This window comes from Mytilus edulis, chromosome 1 (assembly GCF_963676685.1).
Source record: "Mytilus edulis chromosome 1, xbMytEdul2.2, whole genome shotgun sequence".
NCBI classification, from domain to species: Eukaryota; Metazoa; Mollusca; class Bivalvia; order Mytilida; family Mytilidae; genus Mytilus; species Mytilus edulis.
Genome location: NC_092344.1, coordinates 72611213 through 72630697, shown reverse-complemented (window position 1 = coordinate 72630697; position 19485 = coordinate 72611213). Strand labels below are relative to the sequence as shown.

At 32.0% G+C, this 19485-nt stretch overlaps 2 protein-coding genes across 2 annotated transcripts in view; one reads left to right on the top strand and one right to left on the bottom strand.

The window, feature by feature from the left end:
- Positions 1 to 3919, top strand: part of LOC139482671 (receptor-type tyrosine-protein phosphatase epsilon-like) — a 38680-nt gene extending 34761 nt beyond the window's left edge. The window contains exons 24-26 of the mRNA XM_071266728.1: positions 1012 to 1157; positions 1879 to 2014; positions 3022 to 3919. Coding sequence (XP_071122829.1) covers positions 1012 to 1157; positions 1879 to 2014; positions 3022 to 3093 — 354 coding nt within the window. The 3' untranslated portion in view covers positions 3094 to 3919. The remainder of the gene's footprint in view (positions 1 to 1011; positions 1158 to 1878; positions 2015 to 3021) is intronic.
- A 5021-nt stretch (positions 3920 to 8940) lies between these two features.
- Positions 8941 to 19485, bottom strand: part of LOC139482625 (fibropellin-1-like) — a 56312-nt gene continuing 45767 nt past the window's right edge. The window contains exons 19-27 of the mRNA XM_071266594.1: positions 18708 to 18821; positions 18162 to 18275; positions 17652 to 17765; positions 15674 to 15787; positions 13992 to 14105; positions 13352 to 13465; positions 12832 to 12941; positions 9450 to 9472; positions 8941 to 9025 (exon numbers count right to left, since the gene is read on the bottom strand). Of these exons, the coding sequence (XP_071122695.1) occupies positions 8941 to 9025; positions 9450 to 9472; positions 12832 to 12941; positions 13352 to 13465; positions 13992 to 14105; positions 15674 to 15787; positions 17652 to 17765; positions 18162 to 18275; positions 18708 to 18821 (902 nt within the window). The remainder of the gene's footprint in view (positions 9026 to 9449; positions 9473 to 12831; positions 12942 to 13351; positions 13466 to 13991; positions 14106 to 15673; positions 15788 to 17651; positions 17766 to 18161; positions 18276 to 18707; positions 18822 to 19485) is intronic.

The window sequence follows — 19485 nt, the reverse complement described above, 5'->3', positions numbered from 1 at the left end:
ATATCTCCCAATTGATCCGATATTCCCGTGCTTGCATTTCCTATCATGATTTTCTTGATAGAGGATTGCTGCTCACAAGAAAGCTATTAAACCAAGAGTTTATAAATGGTGAAGTTGAAATCTTCCCTTCGTAAATTTTACGGACGCCATCACGAGTTGGTTGACCGTTATGGAATAACCGTTTCACAAATGATATCGGATATGTTCCTTACGTCGTAACTACAATCCCCTTCCCGTTCATGAATGTGACCTACTGCGATTAGACTATTTACCGGATGTGTCATCACATAAGCAACATGACGGGTGCCACATGTGGAGCAGGATCTGCTTACCCTTCCGGAGCACCTGAGATCACCCCTAGTTTTTGGTGGGGTTCGTGTTGTTTAGTCTTTAGTTTTCTATGTTGTGTCATGTGTGCTGTTGTTTGTTTGACTTTTTCATTTTTAGCCATTGGCGTTGTCAGTTTGTTTTAGATTTATGAGTTTGATTGTCCCTCTGGTATCTTTCGTCCCTCTTTTTGAAAGTAACTTCGTAAAAAGAAAAGGATTAGACGTCGATGTTATCATATGAAATTTAAAAACACAAAGGGACAAACAAACATCCATAATTCAACACAACGCAGCATATAAACACGAAAAACTTTATGTGACTTTCATGATAACACATAAAATGATTGAGGAGATAACATGGATAAAAAAGAATCCTCTATTCACACATCATTGTCAATATCTCAGAATTTTATGCGACTCTCATTCAAGTAATAGGTTTAGCTAGCTATAAAACAAGATTTAATCTACTTAAGAAAATGCAAGATGTTCCACGTCAGACATATGACAATTTTTCATCGGACTTCAGTAATTTTATGACTTTACTTTTCACATCAACCAAAAAAAACAAGGCGAATAAACAGTGTAAACGTCGTCTTTTCTATTTAAAATATTGGTCTTTAAGCGATTTTCTTTCAACAATTTAACTTATGTGATAATACATCGTGGGTTTATTTTTCTACAGGAAAAGAATCCGATGACAATAACTGTTTTTACCACAAGTAAAGTGAACAATGATGCAATGCTTCCATCAAATGTTTTACTTGACCTGCTGAAAAAAGTAACAGAGTACTGGAAAATAAAGAAATGTCCAATTACTGTTGTGTGTAGGTGAGTCTATAACATATGAATATCATTCATACAATGTGGCAATGGATATTCTGTTGCATCATGTATTCGTCTATGCAATATAATATGTCATTCGTACGTTAATCACAAAGAACATGAAGAAGATGTCTGCATCACTGCTAACACAACACATTTGGAATTTGTATGTTTATCAAGATGATAGTATGTAAGTGTTTTGTTCCCATGATGTTCTGAATACACGCCAAACATATTAAGGACCAAAAAATACACAAATGAATCATATTTGTATATTTAAATTGTTTACTTTTTTAGAGTTTAAAATCATAAAATAGTAATGAGTACTGTTCAGACATCTTGTTATATGCTAATTTTATCTGATAGAATCTTTTTCAAAAACAAATTATCATTTATTGCATAGAGAATAACTGTTTTAACTTAGACTAAAAGCTAATTTTAACATTGAATTTGATATTGGCTTTCTTGAAAAGTGCATAGAACATTCAAATAAAAAATCTGTTTAAATAATAGACCTGGTACGTTGCCGTAGGAATACTATCGTTTTTGTTATTTAAGATTATTATTTTTATTTTCGACTACTGAAATGGTAATCCTTTCTCATCCGATAGGTTTAAATGTTATTGCCATGTTTATTAGACCATTAATTTTTAGTTATTGTTACTTAATCAATTATACGGTCATGACATTGTTAATTAAACATGAAACAACCCCGTACTTTTTTTAGTGATGGTTGCAGTAAAAGTGGGGTGTTTATTGCCTTGAAACTTATCTTGGAAAAAATGGAGATAGACGATGAAATTGATGTTTTCCAAGTTGTTAGAACAATGCAAGTTAGACGACCCGAATTTTTCACGGAATTTGTAAGTTTCGTTTGAGTATATATTATTTAGAAAATGCAAGTTGTTTACAAATATATAACGAAAGCAAGTAAAGGCACCAGTAGTATACCGGTATTCAAAATTCAGTCGACTGAGAGATAACAAATAAAACTAACTAAAACCGAGGGAAGCAATTAAAATTAAAGAAAAAAACCCAAAGAACAGCACTAAGTGAAACAAAAACATATGTCAACAAACATAGCATCCAATTTACCCCTTTAACATGTTCAAAATCCTTAATTTTAGATTTTTTTTAATGTAAGCTTTAAAGTTTTTCCATACTGTATTTATTCACCTCTAAGAAACATACTGGACGTAATACTTATCATGGTGTTTATTGTGTGTGATTTGACATGCTTTGCATACAGAGTAATCCCTTACTAACCAAGGGGGAAAAGACAACAAAATTATAAGAATTCCGTCCTTCTTTTTTTCAACAATGCATTAAATGTACGTCAGATCTGTTTTATAGTTAAATAGGTACATTGGTCTAGTTTCACTATGAATTGTCCAATGTTTTATTTTGGTGAATGATTCAGATTTAGGTGTGATCTTTCAAAAAACAGCAAAATAAAATCGTGCATCTAATTTTTGAGAATGTTTAAGGCTAAAATTTAGTAAAAATCTATCACAAATGTTATGTTTTTTTTTTAAACCTACAAGGATCATTATGAAGTATGCCAATCGCATGTTTCATCTATTGAATTTTCATCAGTAACACTTGACTCACAACAGTTGAAGAAAAACAAATAAAGAGCTTTATAATCAGTACATTCTCAAGGTACAAAATCTTTTGTTCAGAGACACTTGTATATATGCATTATTTGAAAATAAAAGCACAAGCAAACGTTTAGTTTTGGTTATAAATTTCGATATTTACTATATCCAATTCTATAAATTTTCCAACTCCTATGAGGTCAATGATATTTCCGACTGTCTGAATCATTTAAATGTTGTTTCTTAAATGACTGCATGTTTCTTTTTGACAGGATCAGTATGAATATTGCTACAGGTGTATTAAAGAGTTTTTAGAAAACGACTCGGTGTATGCAAATCTATAGTGATACCAGACTCCGCGCTCAAAGGGTTTTTTACGACCAACAAATGAGAAAGGCTATAACATAGTGTTATTGAAACATTTCAACTGTTATGCTTTAGATAAATCAGTCATTAATTATTAACAATTGTTAACGCTTCCATGCGTATAGTAATGCATACAGATAATTATCATGAGTATAAAAACAGATTACAGATTTTATGTATATAGAGCTAAAATCATTTTGTTAAAATTAACGATAGATGTTAATATCAAGCACATGCTAACTTTTTATTGGATGAAAAACGAATTACTTAATTCCATCATATGCTTTCATTTCGTAAGATTAAATGATATGGCGTCTGAAGTAAGTTTACCAAGATTATATATTTATAATTTTCGAATACCTTATAACTTGACAATATATCTTTCAATATAGAGTTTGATATAGTTTATACTGCTGCTGGTGTCGCCAAGTTTATCCTTTTCTTTTTTCCCTCATTAACATCATTTTTTAAATAGAACATAAATTTAAAAATTGAACTGTGATAATCTGATGTGAAGACAAACAATTTGTTTTTAAAAATAGGATGCTAACGCATACATTATCTTCGATATAATGATAGCACAAAATGATCCGTGGTATTGTTGTTATGTAAGTCAAATTATGACATTAGCAACTAAAGTATGCTCTTTTACTGGATTCCTGACTGCTTTTTGTTTTCATTCTGGAGACCTTCTAATGATATATAGTAAAATTGAAACATGTTTTTGTCTTTATTCAAATGTTACCGTTTTCGTTTTCGCATAAAATTGAATTAATTTCATTGTTGCTAATTTCATGAAGTTTGTCAAAAAAAAGTAAAATCACAAAAATACTGAACTTAGAGGAAGATCAATTGGGAAAGTTCATAATCACATGGCAAAATCAAATAACAAAACGCATCAAAAACGAATGGACAAAAACTGTCATATTCCTGACTTGGTACAGGCATTTTCAAATGTAGAAAATGGTGGATTAAACCTGGTTCTATAGCGCTAACCCTCTCACTTTAATGACAGTCTCATCAATTTCCGATATTTTTACATTGATGCGTTAAATAAACAGACACAATAAATATAATAGTCAAAATATGGGTACATCAGTCATCATCGTTTAACAATTTTAAAAGGAACAATTTAACAGTACACAAAAACATCTACTATCTACGAACACATTTATTGAGTGTCTGACGTCAGAAAATTTTATACGTCACATAAATTTGTCGTTCAATGTGCGAACAAACAATTTTAAAATTTTCATGGGAATGTTAGCATATACGGTTAAAAAATCAAAAGTATGTAAGAATAAATTTAAGAAATAGACCGAGATTTAAACTAGTCCAAAAGTTATATATAGAATTTATAAGAATCCAAAAATAGTTAATACCACTACGTGATTGAATGATTTTGACGTTTGTGGTTCACGTATATTGTAATTCATAATAGAAATATATATCATAATGACATATAATAGAACAATATCATACTGACGGGATCTTTTAAAGTACAGAGTCACGTTATAAGAACAAAAGAAATACAAAAAGTCGCAAATACAAAACAAACCACAAAAAAATGAAAGCCAATACAAACACATTGACGAGATGTATAAGTACCGAGCCACGTGAAACGGATATCACATGAAACCATTCAACAGTAAAAGTAATATTAATAATAGATCAAAGACAAATGAAAGAACTATAAAACATGTTGTTAAGATGAAAAACAACATCAGTACGAAGAATCTATACATCAAGACCATCGTGTATTATTTGAGAAGTTGAGATGGAATATTTATGAACAAGGTCTTGGTACCTTCCGATGAACTTTTTTAGAAAAAGAACGAGACGTTCTTTGACATACCCCTGTTTCATCAACTTTCTACTCAGACACTGATGACGTATTACAAAGTCTGAGTAGGAGCTGCAAGCTCTTGAATATCGAATAAGTTGGGAAATATATATCCCATATGCAGGTGAAGTTGGTATATTGCTACTAAGGTGGGGAAAATTTATGATTTCAAAATTAAAATCGTCTCGTTTGTCATAGATTCTGGTACTGAGATGACTGTGTAAGTCAAATTCGAGATATAAGTCTAAAAATGAGGCGGAGGAAGCCGTGTCTGTTGTTTCTTTAATCTCTAGTTCTGGGGGATATATTAATGGAACCCAATCAGAAAAGTTCGGATTGTTTATGGAACATCATCAATATATCTGAAAGTGAAATTAAATAATCTGGCTTCTTTGATTCTCTTGTTTTTTACAAGTGTCTGGAGGAACTCCGATTCATATGAAAATAAGAAGAGGTCGGCAAGAAGAGGCGCACAGTTTGTTCCCATAGGAATGCCGACAATTTGTTGGAAAAGTCTACCTCCAAACTCAACAAATATGTTGTCGATAAGAAACTCCAGCATACTGACCACTTGTTCTTCTGTGTAGCATATTTTACCTTTTTGTTTGTCACTATTTACGAAATATGCCTTATGAAATCCCAAAGTAATAAATTTAAAGCGTATGCTACCATTTTTATGTTGAAAGGCATTGTGGATTATTTCTTTTAGGCGATTTTTCAATTTCACATGGGGAATGGTGGTATACAGGGTTGAAAAATCAAAAGTTTTGATGGAACTAATTTCAGAAAAAGACTGAGATTTAAAATTGTCTAGAAGTTCTTTAGAATTTTTAAGAATCCACATATGGTTAATACCACTACGCGAGTAAACAGTTTCACAGTATTTCTGAAGACCCTCTTTCACTGCGGACAGAATTTTAGTCAATCTAATGGACAATTCTTTAGTAGAACATGAAGATGAGCCAGCAATATACCGTTGTTTGTACGGAATTTTATGAAGCTTTGGTATCCAATACAAACAAGGTAAGTCCTCCGATTTGGTGTTCAATGCAATGTTTATTGAAGCCATGAAGGACTTATGATTTGCTAAAATCTCATCCTTGTCAAATGATATGTCTTTGTATGTGGGATTACCTGAGTGCTCCTTTATACCCAATTCTTTTACAAGACATTCGTAGTAATACGATTTACATACAAAGACAATATTATTTGAAGCTTTGTCTGCAGGAACAACAACATACTTATCATGAAGAGTTGATAGACATTTCATGGCCTCTTTGTCTCTGAAAACGTACTTTGGTCGATCGTTCACACAGTTTTTCAACTTGTGAACGCGACGATTTATCAGAGACCTGATAGTTTTAACCCATTCTGACAAAGTGTCCAGTTCAACTTCTTCTCGCTTAGCTCATGCTCTGGCGTAGTCCTCAATGGAACCCATAATTATTTTGAAGTTATGGTTCCAATTGATGTGTTGGGGTTCTCTAAACTTAGGACCATGAGAAATCACCTTTCGGAGATTTTCATGTTGAATTATGTTTAGATCCCCAGTTATAACATGACCAGAGGGGCTGTAATTATAAGGCGAGTGGGAACAGTCACATGTCGGAGGTTGTTTTAGGTATTGTTCTAAGTCAAGGTCCTGCAATACTTGTTTATAGTTAAATATTTTTGGGGCAATGGTTTTGGTGTAACTGTAGGATACAATAGGAACAGACTGATTTTGAAAATAAATAGGAATTTTAGATGTTACCTCCTTGTGATGTAGAACGTTGCAGATATTGATTGCATCAATTCCTCTATTGGCAAAATCAACAGGAAGGAATCTCCTCTTTTCCTCATGTAAAGGTTCCGATCTTACTGGTTTGAAAAGACGGAAAAGAGCTACATCACAAATAATACTGACTAGTCTGTATGTTGCAGAAAATGTATTGGTGCCTCCTTTGTCAAAATGGTGATAAATTCTTAATTATAAAGGCTATAGATTTCTATTGTTTTCGGTGTGTTGTTTTTTTCTGCAAGTCGATTCAATATCTTTACAGGAAACTATACATTAATATCACGACACAAAAAGTAGGTAATAGCATATATCCTGACCTTGTCGTCACACCAGGTCTCACTCTTCTTTTGAGTTCAGATAATTGAATACACTGTGTGCCCGTTTGGCCATCAATAATATTATTATAATTTCAATTTAACTGAATTTGAACTTTCGTTACACTAAAAAAAACACTCGTTTGTTTAACAAAAATTGCATATTTCTTAATAAATTTGCTTTAAAACTCCTACAAAAATAACTTTTATATTAGGTGTACTGTAATCTTGTTTATCTCATATTTCCCTTTAATATTTTTCATTATCTACAAGAGCCATCTTTCAGATTGATTACTAAACTGTTCTTAAATATTTGTTTCTGTACGTTAGGAGTAACTTTTGGTAAAGAGAACTTCTATATGAGAAATTAGTGTTTATTAATAGATTCAATCTTCTAGAGTAAAAACGACTCTAGCGCCTCAATACAATGGAGTGTTTCGTAGAGCTCTTTTTATAAAAATTAGGATAATTATGTGGTATGATTGCCAATGAGAGTAATCTCCACAAGAGACCAATTGACGAAGAAATTATCATGATTTTGTTAATTGTGAATAAAAAAATTGAAACCAGTCTGTAAGCGCTATAAAACCAGGTTCAATCCATCATTTTGATTTGAAAATTCGTGTACCAGGTCAGGAATATGACAGTTGTTGTCCATTCGTTTGATGTGTTTTATCATTTGATTTTGCCATTTGTTTAGGGACTTTTCGTTTTGAATTTTCCTAGGAGTTACGTATTTTTGTGATTTAAATTTTTATGTCTACAACTATTACGGTTTCGGAATGTGCATATGACTACTGAACTTTGGGCAATTAAATTGATTTCCATGCGCAAGTCACGTCTGTTTTGGATTAACTTTCGTAACCAACGTACGAGACCAAAATTTCAATTTGCTGATTTGATTTTCTTTCAATTAAAATATATATTTTCCTTATTACGAAAGATAGATGCAAGATACCAAAGGACATATAACAAACTGACAACATTGCACAAAATGAAGAAAAAAAACTAAAAGATTTACAATATTATGAAAAGCAAAAACACATACAAAACACAAAACTCGATTTTATTGATGAATTAGAAAAAAATCAACGATATAACGATAATTTCTGATAAAGAAATCTACGTTATTGCAACAAATATATATATACAACAACATATGACAATTAGTGTAAACGTCATAATATAATGTTTAAATGGTAACTTTGTAATTGGTACAATCTTTTTCATTTTGCGTTAACCAAATAAAATTCGTACTATGCATTATCCCCATAAAATTCTTTCAAAATGACCAATATGACATTCAAATAACAGTAGAAAGTGGTTGTATTCAAGTACAATATCACACTTATACATGACGTATCTACAACTATTGCTGGCTTACATTGAAGTGATTTATTGCATTGATGACGATTTTCAATTTATAGACAGTTAACTTGGTTTCCATCATTTTAATAAGGCGACTGAACATGATTTCTATGACAACGATATAATGAAGCCTATGAATATTTAAACAAAAACCATCAAAACAAAATTTAATGTAAATATCATATGTGGTGGTCAACGATGTAAACAAAATAAACTTACAAAAAGAAGATTTCAGCTCGTGTACCAAAAGAACAGGATACAAGGAATTATAGATTTGTTTGCATAAAACAAAATGATGAAAAATGAAACAATCATTAAAAAGTATGAAACAGTTGTAGTCAATACATTTTGTAAATGTATCACATCAGTCATAGTGCAAAGAATCTAGTTAAGTTGTAGGCTATTCAAACATTTAACAAGTTTTCGGTGCTCCTGTTGAAAATGATACATATACATCAGATTATTTTTATATCACTCATTTGCCGTAATATTTGTTATAACGAACACTGATAACCATCTGTCATATCCATGCCAAATCTAGTAGTTTTGGTTTAACATTTATTTTCAGTGGTTTAACTTTTTTCTTTTCATTGTCTCGTTTACACCTGAAAAATGCAAAAACAAATGTTATAAGATTATAGTGTACGCACGTTTATTATTGTACAAGCAAAGACTTTAACGCATATCACATACCACACATATCATATGCATATGAAGTAATATGTTGACAAAAATACTTGACAATCTCTAAATTCCAGCTTACACCTCCGTTTACAAGTAATTTAAAGACAATTTGTGTCAACATCAGATATACTAGTAGCAATCTGATAGTTTTGTTTTCATCTTTTTAAAAATCTCATAGTTATCAAACATTTCATGTATATATAAAAAAGAAAAAAGAATTCGATGAAACTAAAATCTAAACAAGCGTTTTGTAAATGATAAGTTTTTTTTTTTTAAATGTAGATTTTTTTCTTTCTGAAATATTTTTAAGAAGTCAATACTACTGTATATATTCAAAGTACTTACATTTCAAAAAAACCATGATGAAACTACAAATAGATTAATAGTATATTTTTAATGACAGAAAATAATATTGTTGTGAGTGTCTTAAATAAATACATTACTAGTACATTCTGTTTTCAAATTTTGTTATGAAGAATTCAAACTTTTCTTAAAACAAAAAGACAGGACATTTGTTGGCATATAGCGTACTCATAGCGATATCTGAAAATTCTTGAGGATTACTAATAAATAGATACATGTGCGCTACGTTTGCTGCCTTCTATTTGTGTATGCACTTGAATACCCTGTATTTCCTTTAACAGTTCATATAAATCAAAGCTATATATTCCTTGTTCTTTAATATTACAACCGATGTACAGGATATGGGCATACTGGTTAACCCACGTTTACGTTTAGTTTAGTTTAAACATATTTTATTGTTCAAAATGACAAATGGATTAGACACAAGTGTTACAACTAAGTAACGTCTTCTCCTAACACATACTAAAATCATACTAACAAATAATTTAAGAATAAAGACATGAACACAAAAGAAAACTTAACGGTATGGATTTTAATCGAGTGCATTTTTTTACAGTATAATAAAAACACAAACACACCGAACTGTTAGTTGAATTACCTTTGCGCCAATCCTTTTTTTTTTTGTCTTGACATAACTTTAATGTGTCTGTGTGTTTCTCATAATAATGCGTGAGATCTTTTAATATATTATCCAAGTTTAATCTTAATATTCTTTCGTTAAAATCCTTTGTATAGTTATTGATAACATAACATAATGCGGGGTTCACACATTGCCGATTATTGCTCCCGTTTGAGATCAGACAGCGATACGACACGAAAAGTGAAAAAGTTGGATTACTATCCTCCATTATCTGGAATGTCCTATCATTGTCTGAACGCATTCGTTTTAGTTCGAAACAGATTCCTACGGGTCGGGAAGGGTCCGAATAGTTCGGCGAAGCACTCCGACAATTAGGTGGGTCCCGTAATATTCGGGGAAACTCAGACGATTTTGTCTAGTCGGATTACAATCGTGCCTATGTCGTGACAGATTCTGCTGTATCGAATCAAAATCCTAACAATGTTCTGTGTATTCTGGGCGGTGTCCTGTGGAACGGGAATGATCTGGAGAAATTTTTCATTGCTGTTTTTCTTTGTTTTTTTGTTAATACGAAATTCGTCAATGATACCCACGTCAAAGTCGTGACAATTACAGAATACAATACGACAGAGATCAGACAAAGTCGTTTGCAATGCGATAGAGTGGACAGTGATAGGATTACGTTCCGACAGTACCTGATCATCCCGAGTATGCCGACAGTTTTTGAACGGATAACGTCCGTCAGCGTCGGTTCACTGTCTGGTCACTGTCTGATCTCTGTCGGATTACATTCGGTAGAATCGGGACGCAGTCGTGACATACTCGGTCGAATTTTACCAGGCGAAAGATACAAATTGGATTGGAAGCGGATTGAGAGCGGGATTTTCGGGATAAATTTGCTTGGAAACGGTTGAATATCGACGCTTCCTGACCAATATCTGATTGTTGTCGTGATTTTAATTAAAGTTTGAATTTCCATCCACGATTCACAGGATCTTGATCTGACTTTTTACAAATTTTAATCGGGAATGGACCTGTCAAGGACGGCAGTAAAAATCGTGAATGTGTGACCCCAGGTTAACAGTAGTTATTCATCAAGATCATTCGATTATTGCCATTACATGTATATAGAAATATCTTTATCACATTTGTTGTAAACAGAATTTAGGTTGTCAATGCAGAGAAAAACGTTTGATGTTTTTATATACTTTAATATACTTTTGAACAAATAAACAAATATTATCATTTTCTTCAGTACTTAAAGCATCATCACCAAAAATTAATACAATATAGTAGATAGTGTTCAACATTTTCATTGATAAAACCACATAAACAATTTGCATTTTGTATCAAAATTACTTTGAACAAGTCAGCATGCAGTGCGGTACATCTGCTACGCAGTCGTGTGTGTAAAACAGAATACAAACGGTCTCCTAAAGAACAATATCTCAGGGATTTATTATTTCTATAGTATAGTTTATGCAAATTTGATTTTTCAAAGGAAAATGAAAGAATATGTCTTATACTTGAGTCTCAAGAATTCCACAATGCAATAGATGACGGAAAATAAGACTGTTGATAAGCTGATGAACGATTTACGGGAATAGTAATATTTTGACTGTTTCGCAAATTTAATTACAAATATTTGATACAAAATCCGGAACCAAATCGTGTAAATTATCCGGCTCTTAGTTATTAATAATCTTATACAACAAAGATGATTTTTTAACCTCACGTCTGACGCTTAATTCTTCCCATCCCGTCTCTAAAAAGACACTGTTACGGCTAGCGTAGCTTGTTAATTCCGAAACTATTCAAGCAGCCTCGATTTGGATATTTTCCAACCGATCAGAATTTACTTGTCCATAGTTACCCCATACTTCTGATGAATACTCCAAAATTTGCCGAATAAAGGTCATATATCTTTTTTCCAAATTTTACTTTTCGTAAAACATTATGCTGCTTCGAAGTTTTTTCTATCAGCTTATCAACATGCTTACTCCATTTACAATCACTACTAAATATGACATCAAGATACTTATGCGTATGAACTGGTTCTAATGTAACACCATCAAAAGAAAAAGAAAAATTACTTTGTATAGTTTTCATACTGAATATCATAATATTTGTTTTATTACGTTTACGTGTATCTTCCATAATATTTATTAAAGGAACTTCTCATCATAGTTTTATGAGATTTAGAACTAAGCTGAATACTTCCATACTATACCATGTGACCTGTTTAACTCGCTAATAATATCCCTGCTTAGCAAATTCTAACACATAACGCCCATGTATGATTTTTTTTACGAATTTGGTCAAGGAATTTGAAAACCAGCTTCATTGTGGCTTGTCTCGTATGATGCATCTGTCATCAACGTACTGCTTATCGAAACCATGTAGCGTCAGTATCATAACCGTGCATTAGATCATCGTTCAACTTGTTTAAATTTTCGTTGTATATGATATAGAATTATTATATTTTACTTCGTTTTTCAATGGATAACCTCGAGCCTGTTCCAAAATATAAGTTCTTAAAATGATCATACACTCTGGATTACTGGTCTGGTGTTGCAAATTAAGGCAACAGTGGTTTACTAATGTTAGAAACTCACACATCGATTAAGAAGTCAAATTAAGGTTACCAATAGATTATCGCATGAACTCTAAAAGGAGCTAAACATGATGCGTAATCCGAACAGTGAACAATCCATGTAGTCTGAGTTCACTTATTAGCTAGTTGTTGACTATATGTCATCGCTTCTATTTATCTAGTGTACTTACGTTTGTACATGTTTTGCCTGTGAGGACGATTGTACAATCACAATAAAAATCATTAACTCGATCATTGCATGTTCCGTACTGACATGGATTGTTGGCACAGTCGTCTATGTCTATAAACAAAACATACATTTTCATTTCTATACTGCACATCATGCTTTCACTTGAAAATTTGTGTTAATATCTTCATTAAATGAGACCAGCAGAATTTGTTTTCTCCTTGATTTGTCGTCATTACTTTGACTTTTTTTGTTATGTCTGATTTTCCTTTTTTCAATTGTTTTTTTTCGGGGAGGGGTCTAGTGTAAATGATGCTTTCGAACTTTTTTCTCTATGTATACGATGACTTAAAAAGACTTTTTTATTTGTAAAGAAATTCACATTTATAAGATTGATCTTTTGTTTTTATTTTGCATTCAGATTGATTTTATACAGAAGAATTGTGTACCTAAAATAGTAAAATCAAATAAAGCTTCTAAAATAAAATAAATTTCAAATGATTCGCCATTTTGTGTTTAATTACCTGTCTGACAGTGTGTGTCGGTAAACCCATCAGCACATGTACAGTTATATCCGTTGACTTGGTCACTACAAGTAGCTCCATTCTCACATGGGTTAGATGCACATTCGTCAATATCTGTGGCATAATTGCATAATACATGTAATTTTGTTTTAAATAAAGATTATGTAAGTTTAATCATAATTCATTTAACATTATCGTATCATACTGATGAAGGATATCTGTTACATGAAATATGTACAAATACTTTTTGGACTTGTTTTATTTTAACATTGGTGTACTTTTGTACACTTTTTGAGTAGTATACTTAACGTAAAATATTACCGTGATTTTTTTCTCAAATAATCAAAGATAAAAACAAAAGTGAAAACGCCTTCCACTGAATTAAAAATGGCAAGTATCTGTTTTGATAACGCATATTCTTTATATATCATCGATATATAACATCGATATTCTTTTGAATATTCTCATGTGAAAGCGCAAAATTGATAATTACATATCCTGCATGAACAACTTATTATATTAAAGTTGTTATTTGACAATTATGTTTGTACTAAACCGATTGACATCGTACCATTCTCGAATATAGGATCTTTGAATTGTTGGATAGCAAACGTTTTTTGTTTTGTTTTTTGTCTTTTACCTGTCTGACAATGTGTGTCAGTGAATCCATCAGCACATGTACAGTTATATCCGTTGACTTGGTCATTACAAGTAGCCCAATTCTTACATGGATTAGAGGCGCATTCGTCAATATCTGTTAAAAATAATCATATATTAATTGACTTTGGAAAAGCATGTGAAAACCATACTTTCGATTCTCATTTTTAAATATATAATTCTTGTAAAATATAACTGTAACCATTCATGCATTACTTAATTGTCTACAATAGTTTGCAGTTCATAAGTTGCATTTATTAAGTAATGTTTATTGTTCAAATCATGTGACTGAAACCCTGTATTTTCTCCATATCGATGGATGTATCACCGCTGACAACAATGACTGCCTGTAACAAACACAAAATGATTGACAGAAATGTCAACCAATTCTGATGGGAATGTAGGTTTGTACCTTCTGATTTGATCTCTGTCCCACACTTGAAAGTGTGTTTTACAATTGTTTCTGCTTGATATAGAGGTGACGTTGCTGCCAAAAAGATGTCTCGCAAACGACATTGCTTTATCAAATCTATAGAAGAGGGACGAAAGATACCAAAGGGACAGTCAAACTCATAAATAGAAAATAAACTGACAATGTCATGGCTAAAAATGGAGAAAAGACAAACAAACAAACAATAGTACACATGACACAACATAGAAAACTAAAGAATAAGCAACACGAACCCCACCAAAAATTAGGGGTGATCTCAGGTGCTCCGGAAGGGTAAGCAGATCCTGCTCGACATGTGGCACCCGTCGTGTTACTTATGTGATAACAAATCCGGTAAATAGTCTAATTCGGTAGGTCACATTCATGAAAAGGAAGGGGATTGTAGTTATGACGTAAGGAACATTTCCGATATCATTTGTGAACATATTCGATATCATTGAAGTTGCAATGTCAAAACCTTTTTTTTTTATCTGGTCATGGGTGATCATCAACACATCGTACCTCCCTGTACCGTTGTTGTGACGACAATAAGTGGAGTTTCTTGCGTGAAATGTCAAAGTAATTTCATGTTCACGTATTCCTGACTGCATCATGATTATGGTCTAATTCCGATTGTCATTGCTTTATCTCAGTAAAATGAAGATGTAATTTTTAATAATGATTTAATGATGGGTATTTATTAAAAGAATTGTTTTACGTTTAACTTTTTTTCAAAGAATCATTAATTGGTATCCAATAACGCTTTAAAAGCTTCAAAATATCAGTATGTAAAATTTCCTCAGGTAAGGCAGGTATCTAATTTTCCTTTTTTTCTACAAGTATGGTAAACATAATGAGTATTTATATAAGGATCAATCATGATTTGGTTTTGACAAATCTCCCAAAATATGTGTTAAGTTTGTTAAGGCCGTCAGTTAATACACATATAAATGGTTTTTTTTCAATTTCGTATAAATATGCGTCTATCACTTATTATCTAGTGATATTATGACTTGTCTCATAATTATCTAGATTATATATATACTTCTCAAATATTGCCTTGGTGTTTCTCAATAAATATAGTAACACTCATATATTATATGAGAATCAACATTTTTTTCCAATTTAGAATTATATTACACTGACAAAGGAAGTACCTCAAACATAACTATCAGTAAGGTCAATTATAGTCACGTAATAATAACGAATTGCAAATGTTTTATCAATTTGTTTACCTGTCTCGCAGTTTGTGTCAGTGAATCCAGCAGCACATGCACATTCGTATCCGTTGATTTGGTCATTACAAGTAGCGCCATTCTGACATGGGTTAGATGAGCATTCGTCAATATCTGTAAGTAAAATACTGATTTTTGGAATACTTGTGTCATTACATGTAACACATGAACTCAGAGTTAAATTTTATTCTGCGCTTACCAAATTTTGTATTGTATTGATACTTAACAGACATAACAATATTTCCCGACTTGTTTAATATACTTGTCATATATCTGTACTATCAAATTAACAGAATCCATTTTGTATGTCGCTTCTCTTCCATCCACAATAAAATTAATCATCATGCCTCTGTGTCCTTTGCATAGTCTCATTTGATTTCTCTGTGAGGATTATTTTGGTAGGAAACGAAAATAGAGGTGTGTAGATATTGTTTACATCATCAGACGAACTTTTGAGTCATAGACAAGAGGTTGTTACTTTTGAGTGATAGACAAGAAGTTGAAGTCGTCCATATTGAGATCCTGCAAAACGTGTTTCTAATAGAAAATTTTAATTGCAAATGGTTTACACTGACAAATCGCATTGTGTAGTCATCCATTTAGAGTGATTATGATTTATTGAGTAATTCATTATGGCTCTATTCATATGACGTAATAAGCTCCCCATATTGGAATATTTATTTTCTTTAAAGTCAACACCTCATTGAAACTTATAAAAGAAGATGTGGTATGATTGCCAATGAGACAACTCTCCACAAGAGACAAAAATGACACAGAAATTAATAACTATAGGTCATCCCACGGCCTTCAACAATAAGCAAAGCCCATACCGCAAAGTCAGCTATAAAAGGCCCCGAAATGACAATGTAAAACAATTAAAACGAGAAAACTGACGGCCTCATTTATTCTAAAAGAATAAAGACCATTTACCCATTACAGTAAAATAGGACAAATCGCATTGGTTATTGAGTAATACTACTATAGCTCTATTCATAATTCCAGTCTTATTTGCAATTCTAACATGACTACCTATTATCGTCAACCAGTATAATCGCAATATGTCTACCTTTAGCGCAGACGCAGTAATACACAAAAGCGGCTGTTCCGCGTTACGACCAACTTATTTATTTTACCAGATATTCCCATATTTCGACATCAAAACACCCAGTTTACGTATGGCAAGATTCAGATACAATATATTAATCTCTATTTACAGCACAATAAACAAATCAGTCTATTTCAATTTATTTTTCATGATAAAATTTCATCAAACTTAAAATCCGCGAAATGATGTTATTGTCTTGGCATGGCAACGAAACACGGTGACGTCACAAGTAGGTTTCCGTAAACAGAACAAAAAAATCAAATGCAAATATCGGGCGTTTTAAAACTTCTTGTACGCAACAAAACGAATTAAATAACATTGGAAGAAAATATGTAAGTGAAAAATGCGATTAAAAAAAAACAATATTTATTGAATTATATAAAACTACTAATATTATCAAAATTGGGTAACACGGAACAGCCAAAACAGTATCGTATGTAGAGGGCCTTCACGGTTAACAAAACTACCGAATTTGTCCAATTAGAATCGAAATAATTCATGGCAGCCGTAGATTTGTTTTCATTTAACCATGGGTTGGGCATTTGTAATATCACATAATAATCTGATTGGTGAAATCTGTTTCGAGCGACTGAAATTTTTGAATAGATTAACATATATTGATTATTCTGTCTATATTTTAATAACAACAAACTTATCATTAATGAGTAGGGTTTGCAGACATTCGGAAAAGCATAAACACGAGGTTTTTTTTTTGGAATCATGTCAAGAACATTTTTCAATTGTATAACTGTTCCCGTTTTAGAACTTTGTTGCACTGCGCAAATTCGTACATGAAACACAAATTTTAAAGCAAGGATAAATAAAATACCAACTTAACGTAATGAATTGCAAATATTGAATGAATTTGTTTACCTGTCTCGCACTGAGTGTCTGTAAACCCAGCAGAACATGTACACGTATATCCATTGACCTTATCATTACACGTAGCACCATTTTCACACGGGTTGGATGTGCATTCATCAATATCTGTAATAAATATATTGAAATTGAGTTGCTTTATAACACATATTCACTAAGTTTTGTCTACAATTCCGCGCTCATCACATTTGGTATAAAAATGATCTCAATAGGACTTACAATGGTTCTCGTCTAGTTAAAAATATTTATATTTATAAAGCTAATACCAATCTCAAGAGCTCAGTATAGATTATAACTCTTGCACATTAGTAATGACAAGTATTTGTGTTTGTTAACATGAATTACACGGAAAGGCAGACGCAAAATTCACTTCTGAAATCATGACAAGAACATCTCACATCATGTTTGACTGAACAACTGTGTACGATGAACACATTTTCTAAAGTAAGGTCAAATTTGGATATTCTATCAGTATTGTTGCTAAAGTGGGGTTAATTTGTTTACCTGTCTGACAGTGTGTGTCAGTGAATCCATCAGCACATTCACAGTTATATCCGTTGACTTGATCATCACAAGTAGCTCCATTCTCACATGGGTTAGATGAGCATTCGTCAATTTCTGAAAGCAAATATGAAATTTCAATACATATAGATACAGATTAATTTTAGTCTCATGTTTATGCGCCAATCACAACCGTATTTTATTCTTACTATATCAACACGCCTCATAATTCTATACACTAGATATATCTACGTATTAAGTCAGGATTATTTTCTAAAGTTATACATTAAAATTCAAGATACATTAGATCCGTTTTTCGTTTTAAATTAAACATTTTAATTGTGTCGTTCTTATATGCATTTGTAAATTCAAGGACATTATTCACTTATGAAACATGACAAATCGATTTTAGATTGTATGAACTTAATTTCAATTCAGAATAATTCTGTAGGAAACCAATCGAAATGAACCGGGAACACATCTCTCAAAATGAGATAGAATACAATCATTTAATCATAATGGATTGTAAGCGATTAATCAATTTTTTACCTGTCTGACAGAGTATGTCGGTAAATCCACCAGGACAAGCACAGTTGTATCCGTTGACTTGGTCATTACAAGTAGCTCCATTCTGACATGGGTTAGATGAGCATTCGTTAATATCTATAAAAAAAAACTGGATTTTTGGTAACTTGACATCACTTGTGTATTCTAACGATATCATCACTTGCCTTACTATATTTCTCAACTTGTTAAACACACTTGTCCTCAAATTTATAGCTGGATTTTTTTCTAAACAGTTAAACTCTTTAAGTTAAAAAGAAATACCACGATTTCACATTATAATTTGGAAGTATTAGTTTTTGAAAACGTATAACGTATCTTTATTGTGTTGTGTTTATATACATTTGGAAAGGAAGGCAGGAAATTCATTTGTTGAACCAAAACAAGTAATTTATGATAAAAGGGATGATTTTTCATTTCCTATCGTTAATTATCCGTTTTTAGATGGTGACGTTCCCTTGTCACCTTCTTACGGTGTTTATATATCTCAACTTGTACGATTCGCTCGTGTATGTAACAATGTTTTAGATTTTAACGAGAGAAATTTATGTATTACTGAAAAATTATTACACCAGGGTTTTCGATGTCACAAACTTGTCAAAACATTTACTAAATTTTATCATCGGCATAAAGACATCATTCGTAAATATAGCTCAACATGCAGACTTCTAATACGTTCAGGTATTTCACATCCAATTTTTTATGGTAATATTCTTTATAAAGCACAAAGGTGTCAGTATTCACTTCAGAAACTTACAAAACC